The sequence below is a fragment of the Capronia epimyces genome (genome assembly GCF_000585565.1).
Source record: "Capronia epimyces CBS 606.96 chromosome Unknown aczIQ-supercont1.5, whole genome shotgun sequence".
Classification (NCBI taxonomy): Eukaryota; Fungi; Ascomycota; class Eurotiomycetes; order Chaetothyriales; family Herpotrichiellaceae; genus Capronia; species Capronia epimyces.
This window is the reverse complement of record NW_006912908.1, coordinates 1,452,327-1,466,313: the sequence shown is the minus strand read 5'-3', so window position 1 is coordinate 1,466,313 and position 13,987 is coordinate 1,452,327. Positions and strand designations below refer to the sequence as shown.

The following is a 13,987-nucleotide window of genomic DNA, read 5'->3' as shown; positions in this document are numbered from 1 at the left end:
AGATTCGACTGTCGACGACGACCGGCGCCGCGTAATGTGCTCGAGAACATCGGCTGAAGATCGCGAGTGCCTGTGCTCTGCTGGACGGAGGAGCACTGTAGCTTCCACTCGACTAACATCCGGTACGACATTTGCTGCAACCGGTCGGCAGTGTTGTGGTATGGAGAGCTCCGGCGTTGATTCCTTGCGAACTGCATCGTCGCTCATCGTTCAACTGGCATCAGATCCTTGCGGACTGGCTTTTCCTCCATCCAGAGGTGTGTGGACAGTCTCAGTGCCGTCTTCCCAAAATTCGATATCTTCTTCCCCCTCATTTCCGACCACAGAGCCTGGTCGGATACCCAGTTGTCCTTTTTTCAGCAACTTGGTGAAATCCTCGCCCTTCTCGGCCTTTTCCCTCAAGATGTCCTCTAGTGTCTGCCGCGAGTCCAGAAATACCTTGAGGTGGTCGGCGATGACGTGACGAGCTTTGCAGGAAGGACAGGTGATCAGCACCGTGCCGTGGTGATAGCCGTGCTTGGTAACTCTGTGCGAAGAGCGGTACAGGCAAGGTTTGCACGTGAAGCTCAACTGGTAGGAAGGCTGGTCTTCCGATACCGGCTTTCGAGGAGTGGTTTCCGGCACCGTCAGAGAAGACTCGTACCGTCTGAAGGGGGTGAAAGAGGGTCGTGGGGAGTGATGGCATCGAGCCGCGAAGGGTGTCCTTGACAGCGAAGAGTGCAGGCGGACCTGCCTCCGCAACGTTGCCGTCAAAGACCGATGCGAAATGAGCCTGGGCGATAGTGACTGCATGATTCCAGCGGCTGTCAGGTGTGAGAAGGGTGTGTATGCGAACAACAACACCGACCGAGTCCTTTCGATGTCTAATCATTCTCTCGCGGTCACAACTCGCCGCCTCGGGCAGCCGATGCACGTGACTGGTACTCCTAGCTGGGTACTAAACTGATTTTGTCTGGGCTTCGGCCACTAATTAACTACCTAGTACTTAACCGCCAACTGTAACAGTCGCCAGTTACTCCCGTATCCCCAGTCTTGCAGGAGGCAGCTTTGCCGAATGTGAACCGCACCCACAAGATGCAGTGAGGCAGCGAAGACGGTGTTGAACGACTTCTTTGGGCGTTGCTTCTGGGCAGTTTCTTGACCGAGGCCACCGACGCGGTCTTGTCTCATGCCCCATGGTCGAGTCTTTTTTCTTTGCGCCGAGTTCTACCATCTCCAGCCGCCGTCTCAGGACCCCGCCTTCTCCACGACTCATCGAGTGATTCTGAAAGCGTGTCCGCCACGAGCAGCCCGCTGTGCCCACGATGTTGGCAAAGGGGAGGGGAGGAAAGATAAGGGCCCCTAGAAGGGTAAGTCGTTCCAAGCACAGATCCCGAGCACCCAAACAGCCTTGCCGCCTCGTGTACCTGCACCTCACGGCCTCGCTGACGGCCCTTGCCACAGGGACTCACCAAAGACGACGTCGACTTCGACTCCATATGGACCACGCTGTCCACGGCGTTTCTGGAAATCCACGGCAAGAATGCCTCGAAGTTATCGTTTGAAGAGCTCTTCCGGGGTGCATACAAGCTGGTGCTAAAGAAGAAGCAAGACCTGCTGTACGATCGAGTCGTGCAACTGGAGGAGTCGTGGCTGCGGGACCATGTCCGGCCAAGGATACTGTCGCTGATCACACCCACCATGACCGTGGGCAGTCTGGAACAAACCCCCGGGGCGCAATCGAACGAGCGGAGGATCGCCGGCGAACGATTCATCAGAGCGATCACAGATGCTTTTGCCGACCACCAACTGTCCATGGGCATGATCACCGATGTACTCATGTATATGGTACGTCCCCCCTTCCAAATCGCGGCCCTCTGATGCGATGCTTATAGGCCCAGGACCGCGTCAACAGCCAAGATCAAAGGCGGCCTTCCATATTCGCGACCGCCATGGCGTTATTCCGAGCACAGGTCCTCCGAACTCCGCTCACCGATGACCCTAGATTTGATGTCCTGTCGCTCCTCGAAAGCGTCATTCTTGACATGATCAAGATGGAGCGGAATGGTGAAGTCATCGACCGTCCCCTGGTTCGGGCCTGTTGCTACATGCTGGAGGGCCTGTACGAAAACTTCACGGAAGACGAATCGACCAAGCTGTACTTGACTTCCTTCGAACCCCAATTCCTCGACATGAGCCGCAGGTTCTACGCGGATGAAGGTCGGGCACTTCTGGCCGCGGCGGACGCGAGTACATTTTGCACCCATGCGAGGAGAAGACTGGTCGAGGAAGGTGAGAGATGCCAACAAACCATATCTTCGATCACGGACGTCAAGATCAAGCACGTGGTGGAAAAGGAGTTGATAGCAACCCACATCCGCGACGTGATCGACATGGAAGGGACGGGGGTCAAGTCCATGCTGGACAACGACAAAATCTCCGATCTCGCCAATGTCTTTGACCTCCTGGCTCGGGTCGACCACACCAAAGTGGCACTCAAACAAGCCGTCCAGAAACGGGTTATTGAGCTGGGCGCGGAGATCAACAAAGCCGCCAGTGTCATCAGCGACGCTCCACCGCCGCCGAGAACGGCGCCCCGGCCCGCCGCCGACGGAAAGGCCGCGCCGGAGAAGACCCTGAGCCAGCAGACTCAGGCTGCCATCACATGGGTGGAGCAAATCCTGGCGTTGAAAGGCAAGTTCGACCGGGTTTGGGTCGAGGCCTTCCAGAGGGATGCGGTGATGGAAAAGGCCCTGGAGATCTCTTTTCAGGATTTCATCAACGCCAACGACCGAAGCCCGGAGTATCTGTCGCTCTTCTTGGATGAATATCTCAAGCGTGGCGGCAGGGATAAGACCGACGCGGAAGTGGATGCTCTCCTCGACCACGGCATCCTCTTGCTCCAATACCTGGCGAACAAAGATCTCTTTGAGACATATTACAAGAAGCATATGGCCAAGCGGCTACTGATGAAGAAGTCGGTCAGCCGCGAAATGGAACGACAGATGCTCTCCAAGATGAAGATGAAGATCGGCAGTCAGTTCACCCAGAAATTGGAAGGTCTCATCCGAGACACCGAGCTGTCGGACAATCTGAGCACTCAGTACAAGGAATATGTCGACCGCCTCGGCGACCCCGATCCCAAGCGGATCGACTTGGATTGCCGAGTCTTGACCACGACGGTCTGGCCGTTCGAAACCTTGTTCCGAACCGACCAAGACGACGAGTCCAGACGAGAATGCAAGTTCCCGGCACCGGTGGAGCGCATTCGACAGAGATTCCAGAAATTCTACTTGGACAAGCACACCGGCCGCAAGTTGACGTGGATGCCCAGCCTCGGGGATGCCGACTTGAGAGCGACGTTCACGGTGAATGGGAAAACCCGACGCTATGAAATCAACGTGTCTACGTATGGAATGGTGATTCTCATGCTTTTCAACGATCTGGCGCCGGGGGAGAGTCTCACGTTCGATCAAATTGCCGCCGAAACCAACATCCCCCGAAGCGATCTGGTCCGAAATCTGCAATCGCTGTCGCTGGTTTCGAAATGGAAGATGCTGAAGAAGGACCCGATGAGCAAGGACATCAAGCTCTCGGACAAATTCCACTTCAACGAAGACTTTTCCAGTCAGTTCCTCAAGATCAAGGTCAGTGTGGTGGCTGGGGGGGCCAACCGGATCGAAAACAGCGAAGAACGTCGGGCCACCCAGAAACGGACGGACGACGAGCGTGGCCATGTCATTGAAGCGGCCATTGTACGCATCATGAAATCACGCAAGACACTGTCGCACTCGCAGTTGATGAGCGAGACCTTGCAACAGTTGTCCGCCCGATTCCTCCCCGACGTGAACATGATCAAGAAGAAGATTGAGGCGTTGATTGATCGGGAGTATCTGGAGAGAGGACCTGATCCAGCTAAGCCTTCCTACCAGTACCTAGCTTGATGGGGGCATGCTGCGATGGGACGACATCATGATGAAGAACCGGTTTCGACGACACATGGATTTAGCGCTTGGGGACCGGTCACGGCCAGGTCACGAACCAGGTCATGGACGCACTAGCATGGCGTACTGGGAGGGTATAGCAGGCATTTGGGTGAATGTACATGGAGGCGACCTGATACCAGGACGGTCGAGCAAGCCGCTCTGAGATGGACCGGATACTTGATTCAGCACGAGCCGTAGGGAAACCAGATCCGAGTTGCCTACATGTAGCTGCTGTCTACGGTCTCTGTCTAGGGTCCACTATCTACGTTTATGGTCCTTGGTCATTCCTCTGGTCCTTGGTCATTGCTCACATCGGGGAATGTAGTCGTAGTTGTAGTCTGGTCGTGGCCGTCGTGGCCGTCGTCGTAAGATTCGGACGGGGGATGATTCTCCGTACACATATCGGCGAGGCTGAGACATTCACACACGACAATACCTGGTAATGGTGATGCCAAGAGTGCGGCGCCCCTTTCCGCTGCACCTCGCGTGCCCGAGTCGAGTTCCTGCAACTGCACACGACGGTCTAGACTTCCTCGCCTACACTAATTGAGGACGTTCACGAGTAGGCGGAAGACGTTGGGGACGAGCCTACGTTGTTGTCTCTTCTCGGCCCATCCGTGCATCAGTGCATCAGTGCATCATCCTCCAGTCTCGACCGGCGAAGGCATACTCCGTATATTGGCCACACATCTTCTCCCGCCGCCGGCCTCACTCCCTCTTCACTGGGCGCCTCCCTTCGGCTTCAGGTCGAGCCGGGTCATTGGGCGTCCACCCATCTTGTTCTGACTGTCCGGTTGGGGACCAAGACCGTGACCGTGACCGCGACCAAACATGGACATGGACATGGACATCGCAGACATCCTCGCCGAGGTGTCGCGGCCTCCTGACGCGGGGTCCAGGGGCCAGGCCGACGCTTTCTCCGACACGGATGCCTTCACTGACCACCAACTTCTGACGCGCGCGTGGACGTGTGAGCGATGCGCGCCTGATCTACTGCCGTACCCGTGCGACCTGATGAACCGGGTGATGGCGCGCGTACAGAGCCAGGTATCAAGGATCGAAGACCTGGCTTCGAGCGGCGGCGGCGACAGTGGTACTGGGGCACCGGCGTCCCACGCCCTGAACAACGGCTACGGGCACCCTCATCCTCGCCCTCACAGCCACAAAGCACCGAGCGGCACGCAGAACACCAACCTGATCCTCTCGATCCTCCAGACCGACTTGTCACGCACGCAGTTCTTGGTGCGGAGTTTCCTGCGCCAGCGCCTGGCCAAGCTCACCAAGCACGCCGGCTGGTATCTCGCGCAACTACGACTACAAGCACAACGGCAGGACGCCGGCGCGGCAGGATCGATGTCGACGCACTACCTGAGCGCTGCCGAGACACAGTTTCTGCGCGCCCACCAGGCCCTGCTGTCCGACTTCTACAGCTCCAGCTTCCTCAGTGCGTTCCCGCCGGCGTTGAGGCGGCTGGACGACGCGACGGGCGGTGTTCCCATGCTCGAGCCGCCGGATGCGGCCATCGCCGTGGTCGTGCGGTGTCTGGTTGACGGCGTGTGGAGCAATGAACGCGACGTCGACCTCGCCCCGACCGCCGGGTCTGAAACCGGAGAGTGGGAGCGGGAGCCCGCCACCGTCGAGTTGAGGATGAGGCACGGAGAGGTCTGGCTGGTCAGGTGGCGGGATGTCAGGGGCGGCGTCGAGAGGGGCGAGCTCGAGTTGTTATGATGAAGCCTCGACCGCGAATGACTGCGAGCGGTGCGGTGGGAATTGTTTGGGCATTATTGCAGAAGGTATCCCCAGCATACTAACCGGACACTCTCACTCGACGTTCGCTCCTCGAATCACCAAACAAGATGCCGGTTTCATCGTCCCAGTCGATGCCGGTACTGACAGTACTGGCATCACACCCAAAGATGCAAATACTACTATCCAAGTGAGATTCCTCATTATCCCTTGCAGCTCACTATTGATAGCTAACATAGGGTCGGCAGGTTCAGAACCTGCTGCAGGTCAAAAAGGCTGCGGATTTCCTTGCACTGGCCGGGGGTATCATGGAGCGATGGTGCCCGGCTTTTATCAAGTCCAAGGGAGAATTCGGTATGCTGTGGTTTTGGATGGAGCTATGAGTCGGATGGCTGCGATACATGGGCGCTATGAGATTGAGAGTGAGCTTGGAGCAGGCCTGGGGTTACGATCTCGCCGGCGTCTTTGGACGGCAAGTTGGAAGGCAGGTTTGAGTTGCAGTTGCGGGCGTAGATTGCGGCGTTGGCGAGAAGGATACATTAAATACTACGGCCTCTCTAACCTTCAACAAGAGTATGGTATGGCACATGACACCCTGCATTGCTTTTGATATGGGTCAACTCGGATACTCAATGGTCGATGTTACAGAGAGATCAGCTGCGTGCGTTGCGTATCTGTCCATGCGCCGGCAAACAGCCATACAGCCACACAGCCATGCACGAGTGCCGCTGGCCAGGAGGGCACCGCACTATACCATGGACAACTACCACTACCACTACCACTGGCAGTGCAGTGCAGCGAGGTGTCACAGCGCATCCAAGCGTTTCTGCTCGTCCCTCTTCAACAACCACTTCAGCTCGTGGAGCTGGGCCGGGTCCAAAGCATCACGCATGGTTTCGGCGGTCAAGAAATCGTGATCGGCATACTCGAAGCCCGGCACGACGGTTTCGCTGATGAGCAAGCCGGCTGCACTGCCAGGTTGACCGTCCACATCCGTATCAGTGGCGGGGGTGTTTGTGTCGGAGTCGGAGTCGGGGATCAAAAAACTCGCCTTGAATTTGCCCCCCTCGACGATCCACTGCAGCTTCTCGCCCTTGTCGAGATCGTGGCCGACGACGAACGTCTCGACCGGCACCTTGCCCGTGCGCGCGTCGCGGCGGTCCATGTGCAGCAGAACGTAGACGCCGCGCCCGCGGTGCAGCGTGTGCACGGTCCGGCCGCGGTTGCGGTGGAAGTAGCCCACGGGGCTGCGCGGCGCCAGCAGGTAGAAGATGGTCGTGCTGGCGTGGCGGGTCGGCGAGTCGTCGGTCGCGGTCGGGTTCGCCAGCGCCGGCAGGTGCTGGAACGGGTTGGGCACCAGCAGCGCGTCCCGGTCCGTCTCGGCAAAGTAGCCGCCTTCAATGTGCGCCAGGAGCTGAAGCTTCGAGATGGCGCTTTCGATGGCCGCGCTGTGTGACGCCGGCGGGTTGCTGAGGAGCTGCCGTGCGTACAGGGACGTGTTGGCCGGTAGGACTGGGGAAGGGCTGGACGACGGGGACGACGGAGACGCCGGCGGTGCTGACGCCGACGCCGACGCCGACACTGGCGCTGGTGGATGTGTCATGGTCTCGATGTCTATTTGAACAAACCACTGGAAGATGTGGTGTGGTGTGGTGTGGTGTGGTGTGGTGCTGAACTTGCAGTAGGTAAAGAAAGGCAAGTCAGCGGCGGTGGGTTTGGTGGACGGAGGAGGGAGGAGGGAGGAGGGAGATGTGAGTGCTCGCTCAGTCCAAACAAGTCTCGATGCCGCCCTCTGCAGATTATATGATGGGTCGAGAGAAGGAAGACTCTGGGATTCCCGGATGCCTTCAATTCATTTCGGGCATTTGCAACGAGGTCTTTGCAGACTTGTCGTCCGACGTCTAGAGACACAGAGACCGATGCCCGCTTACATAATATGTATGGCCAGGCACCACCTACCTACCACCAGTACAAACGGTGCAAACCATACGAGTACGAGCGGTGCAAACGGTGCAAACGGTGCAAACGGTGCAAATACAGGTGCAATCAAGTTGGCAGCGTACTTAATAGGTATAAGGTATACGGAACTTCTCACTTCTCCGTCTCCAGCAGGGCGACACTGTCGATACGAACACCAAAGCGGCAGCGACAGCGGCAGCGGCAGCGGCAGTGGCAGAGACCAGCTACGGCACCGTTCCATCCTACCATCCAGCACTGCTTTGTGTATGTAGTCTACAGCTGTGCATCGCATGCCACCTGCATGCATGTCACTTGTCATATATCACAGCGTAACACTACTCACGTTCAAAACCCCCCTCGCACCCACCAGCTCCGTCTTGACGTCGTCTCCTACTTCCTTGTCAACACCCAGTATCATGAGAGCCTCGGTGGTCTCTTTGGAGGAAACCGGCTCGGCGCCGTCTCCACCGCCACCACCACTGCCAATCCCACTTCCACTCCCATTGATGCCGGTCGGGGAAGCCGCAGAGGCAGAACCAGAACCAGAACCAGAACCAGAACCAGAAAAGGTGGCCGGGGCGACGCTCATAAAGTTGATGTTGACCCCCTGCCGGCCCAAGACGCTGCCCACGACGCCGATCTTGCCCGGGGAGTCGTAGTTGTGACAGATGAGCAGCTTCCCTTCCGGCACGAACGAGGTCGAGAACCGACCGAGTCGTGAGATGAAGGGCGAGTTGTCACTGCAGTATCCAGAGATGATATGTTGCGTGCTACTGCTACTCTCCCGCTGTTGGCCTGTGCCCGTCGTGCTGACCAGCCCTTCCGATCCGGCTCCAGCTCCGGCCCCGGCCCGAGCGACCAGAGTGACCAGGCTGCTGTAAGCCTGAGCCTGGGTACTGGGGTCGCGGGATTTCTGCTCGTTGACGAAGATGCCCCTTTCTTTGGCCACCGTCTCGGCGTTGACAATGTTGACGTTGAACCCCTCCGCGTCCGAGATGGGCGACGTGAGCCCCTTGATCAAGGCTGCGAACAGGGGCTTGGTGCTTGACATGTGCGTGATCTCGCCTTCGTAGATGAGATCGAACGTGTTGATGTTTCTCTGCGCGGGCTGCCTCGGCGACGTAAAGTGCTGCGTGTACAAGGAGCCCATTTTCTCGACCAAGCGAACAAACGGCTGCAGCGTCTTGTATTCGGCCGGCAGGATGATCGGAGCGTTGACCGCGCTGCGCGGCAAGTCGCCCGCCAGGATTTGCAGCACCTGTTCGCACACGTCCATGGACACGTTTTCCTGTGCCTCGACCGTCGAGGCCCCGAGATGCGGGGTCGCAATGCATTTGGGATGCTGCACGAGCCTCGCGGCAGCCGAGTCCGGGTCCTTGGTCGGAGGCTCGCTCGTGAACACGTCGACGGCCACCCCGGCGATGTGCCCCGAGTCGAGCGCGGACAGGAGAGCCTTCTCGTCGACAATCCCGCCCCGGGCAACGTTGAGGATGCGTGCTCCACGCTTCATCTGGTTGAGTTCGGTGCTAGAGAGCATGCCGCGGGTCGACGCCAGCATGGGCGTGTGGATGGTGAGGAAGTCGGCCCGAGGTAGGAGTTCCGCGAGGGATTCGACGAGAATGACATTGGCCGCCGCCGCGACCGATTGAGACGCATACGGGTCTGCGGCGACCACGTTCATCCCCAGGCCACGAGCCATACGAGCGACTATAAGACCGACTGCAGCAACGGGGGTGCGTCAGATCAACTGGGCCGCCCAAGGTGGGAGGGGAAGAACCAAGGCCAACGCAACGGCAGCAGCAGAACAGAGACATGGAGCAAAAAACGCTTCGAGATGCCATGCCGGGGTAGGAGTGAGGAGAGAGGAGATATCGACGACGGCATACCTTTCCCGAGTCCCACAATCCCCAGAGTCTTGCCTTTGACCTCGACACCGACCAGACGGCTTCTCTCCCACTTGCCAGCTTTCAGACTCGCATCGGCATCCGGGACATTCCTCGCCAAGCTCATGAGTAAAGCGATGGTATGTTCGGCGGCCGCCTGGATGTTGCCACTGGGCGAGTTGACCACGACGATGCCCAGTCTCGTGGCGGCAGGGACGTCGACGTTATCGACACCCACGCCGGCACGAGCCACGACTTTGAGCTTGCGCGCCGCATTCAACAGGGCCGCGGTGACTTTGGTCTCGGACCGCACCAACAGTGCGTCGTACTCGGGGATCATGTCAATGAGTTGCTCGGGGGTCAGGCCCTGCTTCTCATCCACGTCGAGCGTCTTGCGAAGCAGCGTCAATCCATCGGCCGAGAGGTTTTCGGGACATAGGACTCGAGGTCGAGCCGTGTGGCCAACAAGGTTGGACGAAGCCATGGTTGGCTATCTCTAATAATGCGAGGGGGGTTTTTCCTAAGAGCATGAACGAGCGGTGCCACAATGAAGAGGAACGGGGGATTGGCCCTACAGAGCACAAGATGGACACCGCCTGGCCGAATCACTACTCGAGGAAGAGAACGGGAGCTGAGGATCAACGAGAGGATAGGGCCAGAAAAATGTTGCGTTTGCAGATGTTTAGATTGCAGACTTTATTTCTTCATGTTATTGTTGCACGACTTTTTCATTTTAATTTTCCACCCACGTATCCAACAAATCGAACCACGTTGTGCGAATGAGGTGTTGGAGACACTAGCTTTCTTCTGTGGTCGGCGGTATGGCGCCAGGCACCTTCAGAATCCATTCGTGGTTTGTCAATTCGGTGCGTCAGCCATCCAATCGAGCAAATGAGACGTTAGGTAGGAGAGGGTCCGTGGGAGAACCCCAGATGCAAGCATGGGGGGATGAGAGAGGCCGAAGTCGCAACTGAAAGGATGTGATGTGGGAGGCGCAGCAGATGGCAGATGGCAGATGGTGGGAGGTGGGAGGAGGAGGAGAAAAGGTGGAGGCGGACGAGCCTGAGCCCCCGCGATTTGTTGCGATTTCCGGGGAAGCTGAACAAGCGGTCAGCCGGCCTGAGCTCCGAAAAAAAAGAGGCAACCCCTGCAAACAGGAGCAATTGCAGCAGACAGCAGGCAGCAGATAGCAATAGCAGATAGCATTGCAGAGCCATGCATCCCATCATTCAGACATCCCGCATCTCTTCAGTACTCCAGAGCCTCCTCAAACAGTGCTCGGAGCTGCTGCCGCTCCTCATTCAACTCTTCGCTCAGCCGCGGGGCAAGCATCAGCACTCTCTTCTGCGGCAAGGTGCCCTCCACCAAGTCGTCAATGCTATCCCGTGAGAATCCTAGCGGCTTCAAGCCTCGAGGCTGATCGCCCAGTTTGATGAGGAATTCGGCCAACGCTTCACTGAGGACTTCGCCGGCACTTTCTCTTTTGACATTTGAGATATCTATGCCAAAGCACTCTGCCGCCGCCAGATGACGGTCTGGATTGCTGGAGCCCGTAAATTTGAACACGGCCGGGGCGGTGACCGCCACACTGACTCCGTGAGGTATGATGGGCGTCTCGACCTGATAGCCCGCATGTTTGTATCCCGGGTTCTGGCCACTGATGGGATAACTCATACCGTGGCACAGGTGGACGCCAGCGTTTCCAAACCCCACACCGGCCAAAGTGGCGGCCAAAAGCATCTCACTCTGCGCCTCAAAGTCCTCAGGGTCCTTGGCCGCCCGAGGCAGATACTTCACGGTCGATCTCAGAGCCTGGAGGGAGAAGATGTCCGAGATGGGGTTGGCGCCCTGGTACGCCGGACGGTTGATTGGGTTGGTCGGCCGCGGTGTTCTCTCGTAATACGGGATGGCGGTCCAGGACTCGAGGGAATGGCACAAGACGTCCAAGCCCGACGAGGCGTGAACGGCCGACGGCATGGTGCGGGTGTTGAGCGGGTCACAGATTCCCAGCGTGGGTTTCAGATTGCGGTGCGCGATGCCCGTCTTTGCCCGCTTCTCGACCAGGTCGAAGATGGCCGTCCCCGTGGTTTCTGACCCGGTTCCTGCGGTGGTCGGGACCGCCACGAGAGGCTTGAGACGCTTTTCGACGGGCAGGCCCTTGCCGAGCGGAGCATTGACGAAGTCCAAGAAATCCGCATCGGGGTAACAGGTGTAGAGATTCATCAGTTTGGCCGTGTCAATCACCGACCCTCCTCCCACGGCCAAGAACGCGTCGGGTTGGTAGGGCTTTGCGAATGCAATGGCATCCTTGATCGAGCTGTCCTTAGGCTCAACTCGGCACTTGTCATAGACTGTAAACTCGATCCCCTCTTTGGTCAGACCGTCAATCGCATGCCTCAACGCGTCGAGTTTCGCGACATTTCCATCCGTCACCACGCAGACCCGCTTGGCGCCCATGTTCTTCAAATCCATGCCCGCCTCTTTGGTACTGCCTGGGCCGAATCGGATGGAGCTGGCGGCCAACTCAAACGCGTACTCTCTGGTTCGTGAGTGGTCGATGGGCGTGGCCAGGCGCCGCCGGGCCTCACCGAACACAGCTGGGCTATGGTGGTGATTGGGATTCGAGTGACAAGGGCAATTCGGCGGGTGATTGTACTGGATCGCATGGAGGAGGGAGGTGGACCGCTGAGCAGCGGTCCTCGCGATACGGACGGCGGGTGAGAGGGACATGAGTGCGAACAGGATGGACGGACAGGACCAGGACAGGGTCTACGCGACTGGCGGTGAGGTAGGGTGACGGGACGAGATGGACGAGAGAGTACTCTGTGTACTCTGGAGTTCGACTGCTTCCTTAGACCTGCCACGAACAGTGAGGAGGTCGAGACGATGAGATGGAGGAGGCAGGCGTACGGCGTCAATGATTCGGTTAATTGTCTGGCCGACACCAGTCAAGTCAAGTCCCGCCCTTCGGTAACAAACCCAGCTCGTACTGGCTTCGCAACCCGCTCATCCTGTGTGGGTACCAGGTAGAGAGAGGTAGAGGCAGAGAGGACCGAGGCAGAGGAGCCGAGTGTGGGGAGAGCTCTGAGAAGCTCCCACCATTGGGTTTCTGTGCGCAGCGCAACTTGGAGGGGGAATAACTGGGCGAATGCCTGCTTCCGCCGGAAGACCAAACACGGAAATGTGCGGCGGGCTCCTCAGGCCTCGAAACCGGCCGCCTCTGCGGTGAACCACTGCCATAAGCACATACGGAGCACATACGGGGGATTTACACTTACGGGAGAACAATCGGAGAGAAGGCCATGCTGTCCAGGACCTGAGCCTCACTCCGATTCGGACACGATAAGTGATGTTGGTGGGCCGTGGAGAGCTCGTGACGGTCCAGCGCAGGCATGCTGAATTAGGCGCATGGAAACCATCTCCTAAGAAGTAGAAGTATAGGCATGGATCTGGCTCCTTCAATTATACCTGCACAGAGGGGGAGATACTTTGTAGGTACTCTGTAAAGAGGGTTGAATAATGATGGCGATGTGCAACTCGACTCAATTCAAAGGATGACTCTATATATTTTAGGTACATCGAGACTCTAGTAGTACTTCAGACCCAAGTGATGGTTCTCTATAGGCTGACCTGAAGAACAACGCTTCCGCATCGCACATATAATCACCTACTATAGTAAGTATAGCAGTATTCCGACTTGAAGTTTGACCTTAAAAAAAAAAGTGCCAACGAAAAAAAATAATACGACCCCGGGAAGATTCGAACTCCCAATCTTTGGTGATCATCTAAATCCCTATAAATAGGGAAAACCGAAAACCAACGCCTTGACCGTTAGGCCACGAGGCCGTGACTTAAACCATCCTAGTACCTCTAGAAGAGGAAATAATTGGAATAAGTTTCGTGACCAAAATTATGGAGATATAAATTATATAGCTTTGATTTAAAATTTCTACACTAGTGCTATATTAGTACTAGTGTAGTATGCATGTACGTTACACTCGCGTCAGGGTCACACAGGACCACGCTGCTTTTACAATAACCTAACATGATCATCATCATATCACACCTTCCTACAGCTCTAGATGTCCATGAATGTCAAGTTATCTACATGTACCCGAGGTACCTAAGCCAAAAGTAAGCTGACCATAGCGGAGTCAAGGCCACAGCCCTACCATGTAACCATAAGATTAGGACTTGAGGACTCCGGGCACGAAGTCTCAGAATCCCGGTCGCATATCGCACAACGTCAACATCCTGATCTCACACTTGCATACATGTAGCATACGCTACCAAAAACCATGGGCGGGGGTACTCCAACATCCGTCTTTCCATCAACATCACCACCCAGTCCCATACCGCCTTTCATTGAAAGAGTCGTGCAATACAGTATACTGTGATCATCAACCATGTCCATCTGTGGGATCTGCGGTCGAC

General features: G+C 57.0%; 6 protein-coding genes across 6 annotated transcripts; 2 read left to right on the top strand and 4 right to left on the bottom strand.

Moving 5' to 3' along the window:
* Positions 1-210: 210 nt before the first annotated feature.
* On the bottom strand, positions 211-792 carry A1O3_06476 (uncharacterized protein; the record flags this gene model as incomplete). The annotated part of the gene is made up of 1 exon (XM_007736595.1): positions 211-792. One exon carries the CDS (start codon positions 790-792, stop codon positions 211-213), a length of 582 nt encoding a protein of 193 aa, XP_007734785.1.
* A 512-nt stretch (positions 793-1,304) lies between these two features.
* Positions 1,305-3,923, top strand: A1O3_06475 (Cullin 3; the record flags this gene model as incomplete). The annotated part of the gene is made up of 3 exons (XM_007736594.1): positions 1,305-1,349; positions 1,444-1,827; positions 1,881-3,923. 3 exons carry the CDS (start codon positions 1,305-1,307, stop codon positions 3,921-3,923), a joined length of 2,472 nt encoding a protein of 823 aa, XP_007734784.1.
* An 873-nt stretch (positions 3,924-4,796) lies between these two features.
* Positions 4,797-5,693, top strand: A1O3_06474 (uncharacterized protein; the record flags this gene model as incomplete). Its single annotated transcript, XM_007736593.1, has 1 exon — positions 4,797-5,693. One exon carries the CDS (start codon positions 4,797-4,799, stop codon positions 5,691-5,693), a length of 897 nt encoding a protein of 298 aa, XP_007734783.1.
* An 823-nt stretch (positions 5,694-6,516) lies between these two features.
* Positions 6,517-7,314, bottom strand: A1O3_06473 (uncharacterized protein; the record flags this gene model as incomplete). The annotated part of the gene is made up of 1 exon (XM_007736592.1): positions 6,517-7,314. The coding sequence occupies one exon, from the start codon at positions 7,312-7,314 to the stop codon at positions 6,517-6,519; it is 798 nt and encodes a 265-aa protein (XP_007734782.1).
* Positions 7,315-7,992: 678 nt separating this feature from the next.
* Positions 7,993-10,037, bottom strand: A1O3_06472 (phosphoglycerate dehydrogenase; the record flags this gene model as incomplete). Its single annotated transcript, XM_007736591.1, has 2 exons — positions 7,993-9,389; positions 9,557-10,037. 2 exons carry the CDS (start codon positions 10,035-10,037, stop codon positions 7,993-7,995), a joined length of 1,878 nt encoding a protein of 625 aa, XP_007734781.1.
* A 764-nt stretch (positions 10,038-10,801) lies between these two features.
* On the bottom strand, positions 10,802-12,283 carry A1O3_06471 (hydroxyacid-oxoacid transhydrogenase; the record flags this gene model as incomplete). The annotated part of the gene is made up of 1 exon (XM_007736590.1): positions 10,802-12,283. One exon carries the CDS (start codon positions 12,281-12,283, stop codon positions 10,802-10,804), a length of 1,482 nt encoding a protein of 493 aa, XP_007734780.1.
* Between the last annotated feature and the right edge of the window lie 1,704 nt (positions 12,284-13,987).